We start from the raw sequence: 20,304 nt of genomic DNA on the forward strand, positions 1-20,304 counted from the left end.
GTGTGTGTGTGTGTGTGTGTGTGTGTGTGAGAGAGAGAGAGAGAGAGAGAGAGAGAGAGAGAGAGAGAGAGAGAGAGAGAGAGATGCTGAAGAATTTGTGTCAAAGGATACAGATTTAGTTGCTGGTTGCTGTTTTACCAGAGACCGGAAACAATGTTCCATCAAGAGGGTCAAGCTTTTTGAAATATGGAAAGAGAATGATTTCTTTTTTGACCAATTCATTCTCCCCAGCTATATGCATAAAAATGTAAGCCTGCAGCATGTTGTCACCCCAGTTCCATTCCGCAATCCAGCAAAATCTAGACTTTCCTTTTCCACATTCAGCCGGACTAACTCAAATTATATTATTTTGCAAATCAGTAAAGTAAAAGGAATGACAAATTTTCCCAAAAGTTAAAAAGAATTATAATGGCTCTTAATTCTTCTCTACCACTCCTTAACCTTTAAAAACAGTTCATTCACTCCTACTCCAATCTCATTTCCAGTTGAGTAGTAACTGATGAAAAAAATCTAGCATGGAAAATTAGGGGTTTTTTTCCCAAGGGAAAAAGGAATGATGGGAAATACTACCAGCTGAATTGTTTTTATTAGTCTTGCAAGAGTGGAACAATTCTATTAATAGTATAGCAGCTGCATGCAAGTTACCACCACTAGAGGGAGCATTTAGATCACCAATACTGTAATGTCCACATTTACCTTGGCATTATTTTTGCCTAATATTCAGAATTCCTGACTCTTTTAAAGTTTTAAAGGCCAGAAATCAATTTTCATGTGAATAAACTTAATTTCAGAATTTTCATATCCTTGGATCTACATTTCCAAAACATACAGGCTGCTCCATGGCCATATTAATGAGATTATATTGACTTAATTCCAAGTATCATTGGAGGAAAGCCCACATAATAGGCCTGCTTAGTGACATACTGAAGATCTCATGCAACATTACCCTTCATAAAGAGCGCCTGACAACCTTCTTGTGTTGATTTCAGCTGCACAAATTAAACCGTTCTCACTGCTGCACTGAGGAAACACCAGCCATTCACAATTACATTGGTCTTCACAGCAAAAGATGAAGATTGCTGTGCAAAGCTTGACCCACCCACAAGCAAGTGGACTAAATTAATGGGTTTTGGTCCCAATACTTACATTATGCGTCAATGCTTTCTTCCAGATCTTTAGCTTCTCAATCTAGTCTACCACCCTCAATATTTCCGATGGCCCCAAAGAACTAAGTTCCATTCACCTTTTAAGATCAGCCAATGCCAGCCACTATGACACATTCATACTACAACCAATTTTAATGCTTAAATAACCAATGCCAATACTAGGTGATGCTTAAACAACAAAAAACAAGATCCGTTTTTACTTAGGCACTTTCATAGGCATATAATTATCAAATTTTGCTCTAGAATTTTTACCAGCATAAATTGTTCCACAGCTCCAAGACTTCCCAGATTTATGAGAATGTCCAAGAGCTAAGGGATCCAGTCCTTATAGCATTTGCAAAGATGCTTGAATATCACTATTTTTGTATCACTTTGGCCATCCCATTTTTTGCAGCAGTTAGTGTAAATGCATTTGAGGCAAGAAAATGTCATTTAATAATTGACATTACTTCCAGATGATCTCAACCTTAGTCATTCAGAGTAATGATGGGCCACCCTCTATTTTGTTAAGAGAAATAGGTAATTATTGCAGAGATGATGAGTGGAGAGGATGGACATAGGCTGGAGAAAGAGAACAAGCAGTTCACAGCTAATTGCTCACTTCTTTTATAGCAGTAAAATCAGTAGGACTGAAAAGACCTTCATGTACAGTGGGTAACATGTAGTCCTCCATCTCCTTTCTGAAACATTCCGATTATGATTGTTAAAGACTGGTGGTGATCTTCAGCTATTTTGAAATAAACATAGGGGAAAAAAAACCCAATAAATTCCAAAACAGGATTAATAAAAGGGATCATACTCTCACCCACCCGCAAATCAAGTCCTATGCCTACAATATCAAAGAGTGTTTATACTTATAGAATGACCACCCACTGCTCAAGTCACATAAAAACATCTCTAAACATTCACACGTAACTGTTTATCCAACATCTTTAGCTGAGGCTATTTTTGTTTGATTAGAACCTGCCAGTATAAAGATGGTGATGTTTAACTACTTTTAAGGTAGGATTACTTTAGAATTAAGAGCACTTTAAGTGGAAACCAATAGATTATGCTTGATTCTCTAATTTCTCACCATACTAGAATGCAGCTAGGTTAGCCATCATATAGAGCTCATAAACTGTCTAAACCATGTGTTCAATTTGCTTTAATGTGTTGCATCAGCCAATCTTGGTTAAATCAGTTAACAGTTATGCAAATCAATACCTAAAAATAGTTGTCAGCCAAATGCACTAAGATTTGAGAACCCAGCAGAAATAGTCAGGATCAGCTTTACTTTTACCTCACAGGGACCAACACTAGTGGTCAAATCTTGGTTTTTAAAGGGAGAATGCCATCGTTGTATAAGATTAGGGAGCTACTTTCCAACTACGAACAGCAAGCCTATCCAATTTCTTCTATTTTGCAGCTATTGGAAGAACTGTTTTCCACAATGCCTTCCCTTATCAAAATATTAAGACATGACTGTACAAGGTGTGAAGAGATTGAAAATCTGCAGGTACTAATTTTATTCAGGAAACATACCAGATTCTTAAGACACTGCATAGCGTCAGAGGTATTTCCCTCCCCCCTTATTTCAAGATGCAAGATCCAAAATTACATAAAATAGTATTACCTGTATGCTGGGATGTTTCAAACAGATCTTTCATGTTTCCTTCCAATCAGTTCATATATTACTAAAGCTTTCAATAAGCATCTACTGTTATTTAACAGGACATACACCATTTTAGAAAAAGGACAGTAGGAAGTGCTTAAAAAACTCTTCCAAAATTTGTTATAAAGATTAGTATATACCTTCATCCTCTATATTTAGAAATTATATTTATGTCCATGTAAATCTGGCTAAACAGAAGTTTTTAAAAAACAAAAACCAAGGTTTATATTTTTTTTTCTTAAAATACAGTTAGTGCAAATCTAATTATGAAGTCTTCATCCAAAAGGTAAAGGGGATGGGTGGGAAATCCAGTCATCTTATAGCATTTCAATATATTCCAAATCATAATCTTGAGGAAGACTGGATACTTTTATAGCTACCAGAAATAATTACAAAGCAGGTTTTTTAAAAACTATAAAAGTTAGGATTAATGCCAGTGTTATTCTGCTTTCTCAGACTCAGCAACCTGAAAACTTGAATTGGTCAGTCAAGATTCTTTTCCCCCCCCAAAAAATTAAAAAATAAATTAAAAAAAAATCCCACAAGAACTGCAAAAGCATTGGTGTAACAGGCACTTAAGAACTGAGGGCTCTCACAAAAAGGGAATGTTATTATTGATCACATCCACTTTTTTTGTGTGTTGTGTGTAGCTTTCCACTTCAGCCACCTGAGGAGATTTACGCTGCTTAGGAGGCTCATGATTTCAGTGGTGTCCCCCTTTTGTGGAAAAGATGAAAGCAGCATCACGCCACTGCGACTGTAGCCCTCTCCCTTTCATATATGCTGCATCCATCACAATTCACCTACAAAAAGGGTGGAGCCTTAGCACCATAACTGCTTTTATTATCTTTTTTATTATCTTTATTATCTTTTTTCTCTTCCCTGCACATAAACCATCTTGAAACCACTGCTTGCCACTTGGAATCAGTGGGGCTCATAAAGCAGCAATCTGCAGAATCAACTGATTTTTCCAGGAGATTCCACACCAGCTGGGAATTTGGACACCAAGAAAAGCCCTAAAGGACAAAATACCCTCCTTTGAGTATGAAAAAGCTTCAATCGCCAAAAAGGGTGATTAAAAAAAAAACAGAGTTGTGTGTTTGAGGAATTTAAAGTTTTGTGCATTTTTGAAAGGCGGGATTATCTGGTAAATACATCTAGGATTTCTATTTTATGTAAGTTGGATTCTTATCAGCGTACATTTTTTGATAAGACACATCTGACTCTTGCTTTGAGATCAACCCCAACCAAATAACAAGTCAACCAGCTTGGACAGTTCATCTGCACTTATTGTTAAAAAATTTTTAATTGAGAATTGGCTTGTTAGATGGAACTTCTTCCTACCCATCTCCCCCCACCCCCACCCCAATTTTTACAAGCTCCCACACCAACTGGGATGCATGTCAGTCCCAGGAGCAGAAAGGAAACAAGCAAACACCTTAAGGCTGCATCATACAAGCTAAACCAAAAATAAAAAAAAATACTCATCCAGCCAAAACTGGGCCACCTTTTGGAAAACGGCAACTTATTATTTAACAAGGAAATCTATTTTCAAATAAGCTTCTATATTTTCACACATTTTCTTTCTGGGGTGATGATGCATGGTCAAGCAGCTTCACTGAACTTTGAATGGGGGAGGCAGAGAAGTGAGAAAGTCCCTCCCCTCCCCCGGCAACAGAAGGCTGAGAATCAGAAAGAAGACACGTTTTCACAGTAAACTATAAATAAAAGTGCAGCAAGTGTTCAAGTAGGCTAACGAGGCTATGTGGACAGCGTGGAGTATTGGTTTTGGTCATCTTTTGGAGGCTCTGCGAGGGTCCCTCCCATTACTAATTGTGCTTTGTAAGGGACGAGCATTATTAGAGTGCACAGGCGTGAGAGGAGCGGGACCCCGTCCGCCAGACCTCCCAGAACCTGCATAGGTGGGGGGGGCATGATTGTAAGCAGTTGACAGCTCCGGTCCAGTTGGCAAACCATTTCCTAAAAAGAAAAAAAGAAAGAAAGAAACAATTAAAAAAAAATTATCTGCCATCAGACTTTCTATTTTCTCAGGCCTCACATCTTTAGCAATGAAGACTGCTAATACTCAAAAGAGCCTGTTCTTAACTAGGGAGCATTTAGCCTTAAGTCACTGAGAGCTGGTGAAATTACCAGTGGAGACCACAAAGTCCCAAGAGAGAGCTTGCCATGCAATGGTAATCAATGTACCAGAAAAACAAGCATTTGACCGTTTTAGTGACGTAGCAGGATCTTGGGAGAGTTCTGTATAATGCACATAATTCCTGCTAATCTATAAAGGCACCAAAGCTAGTAAAAGAAGTTAACATAGCAATCACCATCTAAGTCAGTGTTTTCTAACCTTGGCAACTTTTAAGATGTGGGGGCTTGAAGATGATGGACTGGGGAATACTGAGAGTTGAAGCTCACACATCTTAAAAGTTGTTAAAATTGAGAAACACTGATCTAGACAAATTGAAATATACGTGATGGTGCAAAATCTTTAACTTACCAGGAACATTTGGCTACACAGAAGGAGATTGTGTAACAAATATTTTTTTTATTATACCCTGGATTTGGGTTAGATAGGTCTTCTGCATCAGGAACTTGCAGTTCTTCAAAATCAGTTCTCCATATATTTTCCCCAGTACGTTGCCACCTGATAAAATGGTTGGGGTATGTGGGGCTATACTGAAGAAAACAGATGCCTGTCCATAATTTATTTGTTAAATGAAATTGTAGAATGGGAGGTCTGACACATACCGTATTTTTCCATGTATAAGATGCTATTTTTTCCTAAAAAACACCCTGTTCAATAATCAGGTGCGTTTTATACAAGTGCAGTGTCTTCTACACAGAAAAATAATGGTAACTTCCGCAGCCCAGGGCATGCCTGTGTAGGTTGCCATGCTGCCTGGTGCAGGTGTCAAGCCCCTGTGGGCTTGCCACTAACGGAAGGGGGGAGGGGGCAAGATCGTCGGTTGGCTGAACTTCCAGATTTGCTGGATCAGCTGTTCGGCGCTCCATCGAACAGCTGATTGGCGCGGAGAAACTCGCCTGCCAGGGCGTCTTATACAAGGGTACATCTTATAGACGGAAAAATACGGTAGTATCAACATCTGACTGAACAAGCCATGAGTACTCCTCCCTGAGATTTGTTTAGCAAAGTTTGGGGGTTCTTTATTTATTTATTCAATTTCCATTAGCTGCCCATTTCAGTCAATGATTTTGGGGTCATTAAAAATGACCCCAGGGCTGGGGAGATAAAAGTATACTTGCTGTTTAAATTCTGTATAAAATTTGCCTTTAATTATTATAGTTAATCTAGGAGCAAGCCCAAGTTAACTGCAGTTTCTTATCTTTACTTTTTAAAACCAACCACAATTTAAATGAAAGCATCTTTCCACATAGCCATTCAGTGCTTTCTCCTACTTCCATATGCTTACTTACCAGTTGGCCCAAAAGTACAATTACCCGAATTAGCTGACAGGATGGAATTATTAGTCTGCTCACCCTGTGCCTTGGGGGGAAAAAATGCAAGGGGAAAAAAAACATCATGAAAACAAACCATTTTTCCTTGAAAAAGTTATTTCCCCCCCTCCCTTTGCTTATTTAAAAGCCAGTTGTTCCCATAAAGATGCAAAATACACTGCCACGAAGAAAGACCCAAGAAAAACCTAGCTTAAAACTGCCGACAGCAGACCCCAGAATGGAGCCGCATGTGTGACAAACCTACCGCTTTACTCGACTGCCCAGGATGATCTGAACTGGGTTCACTAAAGTTGGGCACTTCTGAGTACACCATGCAGAACCTGTACAGAAAAACACACTCATGAGGGAATGAAGTTTCTTGCCGCAACTATTTCTGCAACCTCTATCCATTTTCCAGCAATAAACCTCGAGGCAGCCAAGAACGGGCCACAAGACTGCCAATGAGAAATACGGTACTCAGACTCGATGCTTTAGCTCAGTGTTTCTCAACCTTGACAATTTTAAGGCATGTGGACTTCAACTCCCAGAATTCCACAGCCAGCAATGCTTCCACATGCCTTAAAATTGTCAAGGTTGAGAAACACTGCTTTAGCTTATCCAAAGTTCAGGCCCTGAGAAAACTAAAGCCCATAAAAGTGGCTTCCAAGTTTGCAATTCTAAGCGCACCATTTCTTCTGCTGTAGATTAGATGCCCGTATTTAACATTCTAATCATTTCTGCAGAAGGATAACACAACCAGGGCTGCAACCAACCCTTTTGTACGTTTCCCCGAGAGTGAGATCCACTGAATCGTGAATGCCTCACTTGTATGAAAACATGCCTCGATCTGAGCCCTACAGAGAAGACACAGTAAGGCCAGTGTACAAGTTCAAAGAGAAGTGTTTGAGATCAGTTAACATTCCAAATGCATTAAGTGCATCCAAAATTCTGCACATTAAAATTGCTCTTTAAAACCTCCTCTTCCAAACAACTGTATTTTGAGTCGGAGTCCCCTGTGGGATAGAATCGGCTAAGTGACGTCTTGCTCAGCAGAATGATCTTTCACACTAGCAAATCCGAAACAAATGCATTTCAATCTCTTGACGTCACTTAGCCTCGCCAAACTAAAATCAGATAGCCACCTATTTCATAAATGTACACTAATCTTCTCTAAATCCAGATCATCAGGTAATCAGCCCTGGTTTTGCTAAAATATACCGAACCCTATGCCATTTCTATTTGCAACACTTATTTTCTAGCTGAACTGTTCATGTTCATTTTTTTTCCCTTTATGATAACATCCTACAAGTTTCAGAGACCCTTTGGATGTTTTGCTTTAATTAAAAAAAATGGAAGCAGAAATAGTGGAAAGTAATGGACTATGAATAATCAGAGATCACATTGCATAAATTAGGCTACGAGTATAATCACACAGAGGCCACTTAACATTCCAACTGTTAGAACTACACTCTAAATATCCCTATCTATTCTAGCCTGGTTCACAATGCATGATTATCACAGAATGACTGGAAGATGAATTATGGACCAATTATTCAAAAGTTTGAGTGGGGTCACTAGCACATTAATCCTCATTTATTGAATATACATAGCTAGCCCAATTCACAGAAAACAGAGCTAAAAGCCAAGAATTCTTCCACTGTATCTGACACAATGCAAAGAGAAACAAACATTTTCAGTAAATCTTCAAAACAGGGCTAAGCCTTTGATGATCATCTAATGCTTCCAATCATCATTCATGTCAAGATGAACAGGCTTCTGAAGTAAAAAAAAAAATCTAAACTGGTTCAGTTATTCGCTTCTAAAGGTTTATTACAAGTCTCAATGAACAGCCTTCTTAAAGTTGATAAATGCTAGACAAGCCAACAGTCTGACTCAGGACCCTGTAGATCTCAGAGACCTTAATTAGAACCTAAAAGATTCTGCTACATAGAGGGGGAAATTTACCTTTACACCCCTAGAGAGGCTGACTCCTCCAGGACAGACTGGAGCTCAATACCAGAGTAGGATGTGGAAGCTCGCATTGCGGCTGCCTCTACCGTACCTGGCCTGTGGATAAATAGAGGACTTCAGATTTTCGTGCTCCAAGTCCTTGACAGTGACAATGTCTTAACCCAACAAAAGGCTAAACTTACCTGCTTACAACTATACTCAAAAGACAGAAATTATGCTGGATGGGAAAGATTGATCAAGATGTCATTTCTTAGTACTGAAGTTGAAGTTCCTAAGTTCTATATTCCTCCACCCCACTTTCAGGCAGAATAAAACCAAATAAAGTTGGATCAACACCACAGAGGAGGAGTAAACAGCAGAGACACTTTTCCTCTTAAGGCCCAGACTTTGCCTTACCTATCAGGTTTCAAACAATGAACAGATTATGTGCAAAATGAGATACTCACTCCCCAATTTTTTGCAGGTCACCTCCCCTTCCGGTATAAAGTGTAAGGCATCCTTTCCACAGAGAGGCATACCTAAGCAAGGAAACACATGCAGCATTATGGAATGGATGGAATCCAGGAGAGAAGCAACCTGGAATTAAGGAAAAACTTCCTAACAGTGAGGACAATTAACCAGTGGAACAGCTTGCCATCAGAAGTTGTGGGTGCTTTATCCCTGAAGGTTTTAAGAAAAGACTGGACAACCACCTGTCTGAAATGATACAGGGTTTCCTGCCTGAGCAGGGGGTTGGACTAGAAAACCTCCAAGTTCCCTTCCAGCTCTATTCTGATTGAACTATTAGACACTAGAAAAAAATGGACTGACGGTGCAAGTTTTATCAGAATAAAACATAAGCCATCACTCATCAAATGCCATCACATTTATCGTCACACTCTTTAAAACTGGAGAATGATAAAAAATACACCTGAAGCACTGAAATGTTAAACTTGGATTTGCCTTATATTAATTGTTGACTTCTATACTTTGATTGTAATTAAGAACCAATTGGATAACTTTATTTTATCACGTTAAAGAATTAAACAACTGACATTTGCATTGTGGTTCCCATTTCTACTTTATGCCTCCGTTTGGCCTTTGAGACTCATAATTCAACAAAATAACTCTTTACTAAGATTTCACTGAGGCTGATAAAAAGATATGAACTGCTTCTAAAAATTAATATCGCTTCTAAAACTGTTGCACAGATAGCTAAAGTGTTGCATTATCAATCTTTAAAGAAGTTATCCATCTCTTTGTGTGAGTCACGTATTACTTCTGCTAAAATGCAAATAGAAAGCAGCTCTAATATGGTATTGTGCCAAGTTGCCATATGAAGGGCTTACAAATTACCCTAAGGGTAAAATCTAGTTGCACAATGATACAGAAGCAAGTCTTGCATTATTGTTCCCAAGTAAGCAGCCATGTCTCTGTTTTACACTTAAGCCAAAGAATATGTTCCAGCCTCATTCAGGATATATCACATTTGCATCCAAGCCTCTGTCCAAGGTATGCTAAATGTGGAAATGGGTGTAGGGTTATTCCATTTCATCGCAGCTGCAGATTATAAGGCCAGTTATACTGGAAGGAATAGTTTTATGTACTGAGCAGGATATCATGAGCTTGATAGACAAAAAGGTCCAAAGACAAATCACCCCAGTTTAACTACAAACTACTTACTGAATGAGTCTTACTGGTGGATAATTGTAGTCTAATATGCAATGAGAAAACATATCAGGAAACATGTACTAGACCATTCTAATTGAATGAGCAGCCACAGGGGCAAGTGTCAATTAACAGAGCTGCGTGCTGAATTGGATTCAAGTAAAAAAAAATGATCCGGAGCATGGGAAGGTGCCAATACAATACCAAACAGCAATTCTTTAAAACCACTTCCTTTCCTCCAATTACACAAGAATAACTGTGCAAAACTGACCAAAGGCTTTTGAAGAACAGTGGCGTTACCGGCAACTGGAGTTGTATTTATCACTGCCACATTACTGATTTTCTACTTTTTAAAAACATTTCTTCTATTCAAAACATGTCATCATTACAGGTATTGTGCAAGAAGAGCCACCCTATTGGGTCCATAAATTCTTCTCAGGAAATTCATAGCTGATGCAATTTGGCCAGGATATACATTGTTGTGTATTTTTTAATTTCTAACATAAAAAAATAAAGACAAGTTCAAGCAATTAATTATAAAAAGTCACTGAAAGTCAAGCTAACTGGAATGTGATGAAGTAGCTTCAGTCCTTGTTTTTAATACTAACTGGCAAATAATTCAACAAGGCCATCCCTGAAACCTGTTAGCTAACTTTAGACTGAATTTGATACAAAAAATGCAGGATACCTATAATAAATTAAGATAATTTATTGCTAACTATTAATTGTGTCTCTCTCCATTTTAAAATAAGCCAGCTTTCTCAGTAATACTTGATGGAGGCTCTCTAACAGAAGAGGCAGACATAGCCAGCTGCAACAGGAACGATGTGTTACAAATCACATTATATCAGAGCTCAATCCTTTACTATATCTTATTTCAAAGGAGCATACTACCAGTATATCTAAGCAATCAGAGCCATTTACAGTCTGTGTAAAGACTCCAAAGAATTGCCCTTATTTATAAAAAAAAAAAAAAGTCTGAAAAAGTTCGCCTTACAGGGCCTGTTTTACTGAAGATGCTGGAGGGAGGAAGCCTTGAATTTTCAACTCCATAAGAAACCCTACTTTGGGCCAACTCAGATACTGAAAAATGAGGTGTAAATTTAAAAATAGCAGTGAGATCCACAATTTACAAGGGTGGGTCACAGAAGTACCAGCAAGCAGGAGGTCTTGTCCAAAGGCTGCTTCAGAGGTTGGTCTTTATTGGGAAGCCATGCAAATAAAATTTATTATCATGGTCTTTTTTTTAGAAGCTCAGGAAGTTAGACAAGGTGTTGAGAGCATCACAGCCCTGGTGGTGCAGTGGTTAGAATGCAGTCTTGCAGGCTACTTCTGCTGACTGCCAGCTGTCAGCAGTTCAAGTCTCACCAGCTCAAGGTTGACTCAGCCTTCCATCCTTCTGAGGTCGGTAAAGTGAGGAGCCAGTTGGGGGCAATATGCTGACTCTGTAAACCACTTAGAGAGGGTTGTAAAGCACTGTGAAGTGGTTTAGAAGTGCTATTGCTATTAGCAACAGGCTATGAAGCTGAGCACCACCAAATACCTTCTTATCTCCCACCCTCTGCAGAAAACAGCAGTTTTTTCCCTTCAGTTATGCGGAAGTCAAAAATTATCTTCCACCTAAACTACTCTATCTACAGCAGTGTTTCTCAACCTTAACAATTTTAAGGCATGTGGACTTCAACTCCCAGAATTCCACAGCCAGCATTGCTGGCTGTGGAATTCTGGGAGTTGAAATCCACATGCCTTAAAATTGTCAAGGTTGAGAAACACTGATCTACAGAGACGATAAGAACTCAGAGAGTGGTTGTGATCCGTCCTCCTGCTCCTAATTAAGAAGTGAAATCTTCCTTAGATCAAGCTTGACTCTTGCTGATTTTAGGACATGCCATGTTGTTTCCTTGGCAACAATACCAAAGTTGTTTCCACTGCTTTCTTCCTATAAGATAAATAAAATCTAAATATGCTTCCTTGGTTTCTGGCCCCAAATTTTCCTAGCAGCCTCCCATCCAAATAGTTACCTTATCTGACCATGGTTTGTTTGTTTTTCCCAGATCAGAAAAAGTCAGTTAAGTTCTGCTATCTGGATATCTCTATTTCACAAGTCTTGAGCATTTCCCAAGTCTGAGTTCTATTACTGCAATGTTCAGCTTCGCTCTTGAAGAGGAAGGACAGAAGGGGGAGAGAACAGCTTTGCTTCTCCATTAGAGGAAACCCCTTAAGTCAACCCACTTCTACAAAACGGGCACAGAGACAATCAGGAATACTGGGCAGGTCTTTTAAGGTTTTCTTAAGCCACCCTTCCCAACCCATTCTCTCAAAGTATCACCACCTGCAGCCAACTTGATCAGAGGCCATGTTGATTGGAAAACTGGAAGTCATAAGGTTGGGCAAGGCTGCTTTGAGAGGTCAGTCAAGGCTAACATGTGGTTAAGAAAGGCTTCACTGCCCTACAGCAAGCCAGAGACAACACTTTTGTCTATATCTGGGCCAGTTCCAATCATATACGAAGCATTGTGTTGACACAGAGAGGGCAGACCAGTGGAAAGAGTGAACCCTTCCTGTACCTGCCGCTTACCCTCAGAGGAGCTGAGCTTAGTTCATGGGAAGCAAACACTGAGGGGACAGGTGCTTTTCCAAGAGACAAAATGGCAGGGGAGGGGGCTTTCCCCCTATTAAAGGGATCAAGCATTAGGGGATGGGAACAACCTTGAAGAAGTATTGTCAATGAACAGGCATTTGTGGGCTAAATGTGGCAAAGGGATGAGCCAGCCCAACAGTCTTCCTATGTGCAGTATATGATTGAAGAAAACCCAGTTTAGAAAAAGCACAACCAGTTTGCTGTTCCCACTTTAATGGCAGCCTTGCAAGAGAAGAATTCCTGTTCCCATTGCCCTCTTTTTTCCAAAATAGATGGTAGTCACAGCTGCTCCAGTGCTAGTTTTATCTAGTCCCATGTTCAGGAATGCTGCCTTCCAAGTAGCACACAAGCTGCTTCTAGAGCAAACAAGCCAGGCTGAGCTCAGCCTGGCATCATCCTTATTTTTGCATTACGTACCCTTTGGTCAACCGAATAATATCACCTGGCTGGATGAGGCTGCCAAGCTCATCCCACACAGAGATGGTGATGCTTCCTGTCTTGTCAGCTACTTTGCACGCCCTGACCTCATGTCCATCTTTGGTTTTGGTAACACGCCCTACCAGGAAACAGCAAAAAAAAAAGAGAGAGAAGAATGCAAATAAGATAGACTTGAAAGAATGACCCAATAAAGTAAATACAAGCTGTCACCATAATTTATTCTCCTGTACATATGATTAGGAAGTTAACTATGGAGTTAAAAGCTTTGGAATTGATTGCAGAAAAATACTAAAATAGAAACAAGATCCCTAAAAATATGGAAGGGGTCTATTTAAAAATAGGACTTTTTTTAAAAAAAAAAAAGGGTGGAGCACACCACCAGTGGGACTTCCAACCCTTTCCCTGAAAAATGACCACGTGTCACACACACACACACACACACACCTTCTTAGTTGGAAGAGGGAGAAGGAAAGATAGGAACGGGGGCGGAGAGGAGAGAATCGAGGGAGGAAAACAATGAATGCGATGGTTCCAAGGGACCCCACTTACCTATCTCCAGTACAATAAAGACGACATTTACATTTTTCAGTCCGGGCTTTATGTCTTTTATGAAGAGGTATGTTTCGTTTGCCATGCTCATGCTACTTGTTCAGGAAGAAGACACGGGCGTTTCAGGGACAGAATGAGCAGGACAAACCATCCCTTCCCAGCGGAGCACTGGGTAGAAGAGGGCAGCCGGGGACCGGGATGTGAGTTTGACTAGCTTTTCAAAAAAAAAATTATATGTACAACTGGGGGTGGAAGGGGCAGAAGGCGGTTTTTTTTTTTTTTTTTTTTAAGAGACAAGGCAGGCACAGCAACCGTCCCTTTCCTGTAGCTCAAACTGGTTGTACTCTCCAATCGGGGAGAAACCCCTGATCGCACACCAATCTAAAGCCGGGTTGGGGTTAGAAGCCTGAGCCCTGTGATTTATACAGAGTTTGGCCGGCTTCAGCAACGACTTCCGTCCCTGCCGGTGGAAGGGAAAAACCAGTCCAGTATTCTTCTCCTCCCTGCTTCTTACAGCGCTTAGCTCCACCGAAAAACGAGGGAGAAAAGAAAGCGGAGCGCTTTCTCTTGTTCCTTGTTATTTTACAACCACTAAGGTGCTTTTCTGCTCCTTGTTCACCCCCCCAGTAAGCACCCCAACCCTAGAAAAGTAAGCGCAGTAATTTCATTCCCCCCACATAATCCACCTCCTTTCGCAAACGCTCCCCTCTATGGAAGGCAAGCATGTGCCGCATCGCGCTTTTATAGCCAAGCGGACTGGTCCATTTGCGCCTCACGAGGGGAAGGGAGAAATGAGTGTTAAGGAAAGCAGAGAACGGAGACGCTGATTATCGGTTCAGTGGGCAGCTGCTGAGTCTTATCAATCTCGCATCGTATGTTATCCGTGTTGTAACCAACCAGCGCTGGAGATATAAAAAATAGGACGGTGCCTACCCAAGCGAAATGGTACCGTCCAGTGGACGCGGGATGGAACTGAATGTGACAAAGTGCCTCGTGAAAGGAGCCGATTGGTTGGAGGAGATTCTTTTGTCCTCTGACCTAGAATATTTATTCCTGTTCGTCGGCGTCCACACCTTCTTTTCCTTCGGCTTTCAGGGGCGAGTTGAAGCTCGCTTCGCCCGAGGACAATGCTGTGTTCTCATCGGGAGCTTCCCGGAATGGCGGTCTCTGGCTTTTTCACGTGCCGCTGATTCCTTCACTGACTTAACCCTTTTCAAAAGAAGGGTGCCGTCCAACCTGAGCGCGCCAGGATTAACCCCCTTATTTGTCGCGTATAGTAAAACATGTTTTTTCCCCCAAATTGGATAAGTTTGAAACTGAGCAGAGTAAGCAGCAAATCCCATTTGTTCCGGATCTAGGAAAGCTGAACGCTGGAGATAACCGAGAATCTTAGACGGGACTGTAATCGACCGTGGTGTCTTGCAGCCTGAAAGCTGTACTTTTTTTTCAGGCGGAAAAGAATATTTGAAAAGCCAACCGCGTTACTTTCAAAGATCAGTGGTCCCCTACGTGGTTGATGGGCTTATTTCTCGGTAGCTGTGGGTAAATAGTGTAATTTAGATCAGTGGATCTTTACTTGGAAAAAGAGGCATATGTAGTGTACAGTCGAGCGTGTAATCATTCAATTTATTAAGTGCCTCATAAAATACATTTCTCCAGGCTTAAAACACCTGGAGAAATTACAGTTGTGGGTATCAGAGCTTATTCAATGTGTAACTTATAAAAGACACCGATAGTTAAAGTGAAGTATATCCTGTAATTTCACAGAATTTATCTGAAACCAAACAGTGCTGTATTCTTGTGCTTCCTGTGGTTTTTCCTCAGCACTTTTTATGTGCAAGCAATACTGAACATGTTTAAAATGCTTAGATACCAGTAAAAATGTCTCAACAACTTTACATCCTTCATTGAGAAGGCATTGCTGTATATAAATACCACTTCCCTGATAAGCCCCATTGGATTTTGCAATTTTTTCTACAGAACTGGCGTAAGAGAATTCCACAGTTAATCCTAACAAAACAAGTTTTTTTGACCACCTTTCCTGCTAATCCACTCTAGTTCATACAATTTGGGATAAGTTTCATTTTCTTTAAAGTGTTTCAGATTTAGATTTCAAAGAGGTACAACAAGCAACAGGAATGAAACATAGAATTGGTAGAAATATGGTCACCTGTTTATTTGATAATGATTTTATTTTGACTCAGGATGAATTGCATCCAAGAATACTGTAAGAATATCTCTACCTAATCTAGGATTGCCACACCCAAAAAGGACAGCTTGGAGTGATAAAGAAGCAGATGCACCCTTCAACAGATATTTGCTTTTGGATCAAGGCCAAAAGGCAGAAAATTACTTTGTTCAGTATGAGGAAAGACTTGGTGGTCAGTTCAGAGATTGCAAACTAGACTAGATTACAGGTAGTCCTCAGTTTATGATGGCAATTGAGTCCAAAATTTCTGTTGTTAAGACAGTTAAAGGCATTTTGCCCCAATTTATGACCTTTCTTGCCACAGTTGTTAAATGAATCACTGCAGCTGTTAGGAACAGTTGTTAGGTGAACCTGGATTGCCATTGACTTTGTTAGAAGGTCGCATAAGATGATTGCATGATCCCAGGATACTGCCACCATCATAAATAGGAGTCAGTTGCCAAGAATCTGAATTTTGATCGTGATTGTGGGAATGCTGCAACGGTCATAAGTGTGAAAAATGGTTATAAGTCACTTTCTTCAGTGCCGTTGTAACTTCAAACGGTGACCAAATGAACTGTTGTAAGTTGAGGACTACCCTTTTACATCCATTCAATTTATGGATGAGGATAAAAGTAACTATGCAGTCCTACTTTTTCTTAATTACATGGGTCTGATTCACTAAGTGATGGCTGAATACGCACATGTTCTCAATTTTTTTTAAAATCTTCATATAGTTGCAGATCATGGTTTGTTTAATCTTGTTTTGATGATTAAACCAAAAGCATGTTAGTTTGCTTAACATGCTAGGCCAAAATCTTATAAATAAACAATGGGATATTGTGTATGAATCCAGCCAAAATTCAACTCATAATATTTATAGGAATATTCTTAGAAAAAGCTATTGTTTAGAGGAACAGTTATTATTTTCTTCTTGGAAAAACAACATACTTCTATCCATTTTAATTATGATGCATATTCATAATTTTATGTAAAGCAAATGTCAGCTATAATGCATTTATTGCTTATTTGATTTCCAACTGATTACTATTTTGAGGCAGGTTTATATGGCCACATCCTTGTTCCATACTAAAGAACTAATCAAAGCATTCAGTTAAATGAATCCTCCATTGAAAGGGTCAGTTTTCCATTTATATGACATTTCTAACTGTGTATCTTTAGGCATGAGTTTTGAGTATATTGCCTTGATTGAAGAGAGGAGTACGGGATCTGTGATCAGGTCCATAGGTTTCTTCCAAATAAATTCCGTTTATTGAATCAAATGCTGCACTGAGGTCTATAAACGTTGTAAATAGTTGGATCTCTTTAGCTGTGTAGTTTTCTTTAGGATAACATAAATTGAAACGGTTATGGATTAGGGTCAGGGTCAGACTGATTTAATGTAGGGATGATGACTTATTATGAACATGTCCCATTGTTTTCTTTGTATCCATTTGTATTAGTTTTATATTCTGATATGGTCAAATAACTAAATAAAGTTTCTATTCTATTCTACCCGAATGAGCTGAAGACTTTACTTTTATCTGACTAGTTTGACTTTGAAACTCCTTGAAGAGCTATTCTAATCAAGGTTATTATTTTAGTGACATTTTTAATTGTCCTGTTTTTTTATCGTATACATTAGAATATTGGTGCTAATATATATTAGCATAAAGGATTTCAGGTGATTTTTCTTTCTTTCAAGTCGATCCATTTATATAACCAAGACATTTAAAACTTTTTAGGTCGAGTTTTTCAAACTGTATTCTACATGATCTGCAAGGATTTGATGGGATTCCATAATAAAGGATTTTTTTTCCCCACCCAGACACCACCAGTCGTCTGTCTCTAAAGCTTTGCCTCTAGGAGTTCTGGAACATTATTTATTTATTTATTTACAGAACTATTGGGTTCCACATCATCATCAAGTTTGAAAATTCTGATCTTGATTGCTTGGCACAATTTGATCTTTTAAATCGTTGGGGAATTTTTTAAAAAAAAAAAACTTACTGTAGAATTAGTTTCTAAAAGAAGTACTAAATTCCTGAGAGATGAGAAGAGAGTGACAAAACTTCAAGATTACAAAAATCTAGCACAGGATAATCAAACAGTGTCTGGGGCTGTAACATTTTAATAGAGAAAGTGTTATTCTTAAAAACATAGACATGATTTCTCCACCTAGAAAATAAATACATTACAGAAAAGAACTAGAGTGGTAATAAGAACCAAACCCTCTTCTGGGATTTCCTGAGTGTATCTGAAATGAACCTCTCTGGACCTAAAGGGACCAGCTGACACTTCTGATTGTGCTTTGCAGACATAACCCATGACACCCCTTGCACTTCACAATACATGTTTGGAGTAGTGATGACTTCGAAGCCCAAAGCCTCAGAGGGCATATGGGGAGTAAAAGCCTTGAGATACCAATCACAATGGGTTAAAGCACTGAGTCCCAGAAAGAAAACTAAAGATTTTTTCAGCCTTGCCGGGTCATCATGTCAAGGGCTTCCAAAGGAGACAAACTTTTGAGTGACCTGGGTTACAAGCTGGGCCAAACCTTAGGAGAAGGAAGCTATTCCAAGGTGAGAGTGGCCACCTCGGCCAAATACAAGGGACCACTAGCAATCAAAATGGTGGACCGACGTCGAGCACCCCGGGATTTTGTGGAAAAGTTTCTACCCCGGGAACTCTCCATTTTGCGAGGGATTCGGCACCCACACATTGTAAGAGTGTATGAATTCATTGAAGTTTGCAATGGGACTCTCTACATCGTGATGGAAGCGGCATCCACAGACTTGCTACAAATGGTACAACAAGCCGGGAAGTTACCCTGTGCTCCCGAAGCACGAGACATCTTTGCCCAAGTTGTGGGTGCTGTGCGTTATCTTCATGACAGGCATTTGGTGCACCGGGACTTGAAGTGTGAGAATGTGTTACTTACTTCAGATGGCCATCGAGCAAAATTGACTGACTTTGGTTTTGGCAAGGAATCGCGTGGATACCCTGAACTGAGTACTACCTACTGTGGATCAGCTGCATACGCATCCCCAGAAGTGCTGATGGGCATCCCCTATGATCCCAAAAAGTATGATATATGGAGCTTGGGTGTAATGCTCTATGTGATGATTACTGGCTGCATGCCTTTCGATGACACTCACATTCACAACATGCCTTGCCGCCAGAAGAAAGGAGTCATGTTCCCTGAAGATCTGCATTGTCTATCTGAGCCCTGCAAAGCTCTCGTTAGGCAGCTGCTCCAGTTCAATCCGGAATCTCGACCCGGTGTAGGACTCGTATCCAAGAACAACTGGCTGAAAGGGGACGCTTAAATTGGGTGTCCTTCCCTACCTTGCACTTGCAGGATGCAGCCAGTTTATCTACTACAGGCAGCTGTTTCAAGAGGGGATCATGGGGAGAGAAAATTGGAACTACGTCACTGTGCAAAAAGAGATTTCTGGGATATTGACTAGGGGAAGTAAGAGGGCAAATTGCTTTAGAGGGGGAAAAAACAGTTCAAATATAAGTTCCTCTGAAATTAAAAGGACTTACTTCCTAGCTAATGTATTCCTGACTGGATGCAGTGAGATTTTTTTAAACTCTCTTTTATGCATTAGCTGTCATTCCATGTTTGTCTCTATTTCTCTCATAGTTTCTGAAAGGGAAAGCATGTTTCCTATGCTTTAATTCAAATTTGGGGGATGTCTTGTGGCGAAAGAAGGAAAGTGTTGCCCACATTGACAAGGCAGAATATTCTACCCACACGTACCCCAAATATTTCAAAGGATTATGATCTTCTATTTTGGATTATGCAGGATGCCACACAGTAAAACTAACGAAGTATCAAAATGACACCCTCTATATAGAGTAGCTTAATATTTTTAAATTGTAGTCTGTGTAATTGGAGAATGATCAGGGATAACAGCAAAATTATTTCAAGAATCCAACTCTTCCATTTGCAGAGTAAAACTAACAAATTTAGAGTTGCACATTATCTCTGATTTTCTGCTCTCTGATTTGTGTTATCCGAGACGGCAATTTTAGTGTGCTTGCATTATCAGATTTCCCCCCCCCCTCGCCCCCATGATATCTGAATGTTTACAAGTACAAACATCTAATCATCCTAGAAATATAAAATTGGATTGAAATCAAGCTCTTTACATGACGCTAACGTTTATGGAACCAAACATTCTAAAAATAAACAGACTTACTTATGTATTGCTTAAAAAGCAAAAAAGAAGAAGAAGAAGAAATGTATGATGCCATTCTTCTCTCTTCTCAGCATTTAAAAGTATGAAATGAAAGCTAAACAGAAAAAGGCCTGAGGTCAGTTTTAGTACCAAGACTTTTCCGTTTTACATACTGTATAGAAGAATGCAGCTAATATGGAGAATCTTTGGAATTCTCTTAACAAGCCGAAGAGATCTGGCCTCCCAACATCACATTTCATTTATTTAAGATACAGATACTCTTCGATCCACAACCATTCATTTAGTGACTGTTTGAAATTACAACGGCACTGAAAAAAGTGACCTGTGATCATTTTTCACACTTATGACCGTTGCAGCATCTTCCTGGTCAAAAT

General features: G+C 39.7%; 2 protein-coding genes across 3 annotated transcripts; one reads left to right on the forward strand and one right to left on the reverse strand.

Annotated features, from left to right (window-relative positions):
• Positions 1-289: 289 nt before the first annotated feature.
• NABP1 (nucleic acid binding protein 1) lies at positions 290-14,376 on the reverse strand. Of its 2 annotated transcripts, none has more exons than XM_039322025.1 (6): positions 13,535-14,376; positions 12,965-13,103; positions 8,706-8,777; positions 6,554-6,629; positions 6,268-6,331; positions 290-4,800 (listed from the first exon to the last, which is right to left on the reverse strand). In XM_039322025.1, exons 1-6 carry the CDS (start codon positions 13,623-13,625, stop codon positions 4,613-4,615), a joined length of 630 nt encoding a protein of 209 aa, XP_039177959.1. In that variant the 5' UTR covers positions 13,626-14,376; the 3' UTR covers positions 290-4,612. The 2 variants fall into 2 exon arrangements, with proteins under 2 accessions (XP_039177959.1, XP_039177958.1); XM_039322024.1 differs by having other exon boundaries at positions 293-4,800; positions 6,268-6,337; positions 13,535-14,373.
• Positions 14,377-18,137: 3,761 nt separating this feature from the next.
• On the forward strand, positions 18,138-19,286 carry LOC120298353 (testis-specific serine/threonine-protein kinase 6-like). The gene has a single exon (XM_039322032.1). It carries the CDS (start codon positions 18,218-18,220, stop codon positions 19,049-19,051), a length of 834 nt encoding a protein of 277 aa, XP_039177966.1. The 5' UTR covers positions 18,138-18,217; the 3' UTR covers positions 19,052-19,286.
• The last annotated feature ends 1,018 nt before the right edge of the window (positions 19,287-20,304 follow it).

Source organism: Crotalus tigris, unplaced genomic scaffold (assembly GCF_016545835.1).
Source record: "Crotalus tigris isolate CLP2741 ecotype Arizona unplaced genomic scaffold, ASM1654583v1 scf7180000023830.6690815, whole genome shotgun sequence".
Classification (NCBI taxonomy): domain Eukaryota; kingdom Metazoa; phylum Chordata; class Lepidosauria; order Squamata; family Viperidae; genus Crotalus; species Crotalus tigris.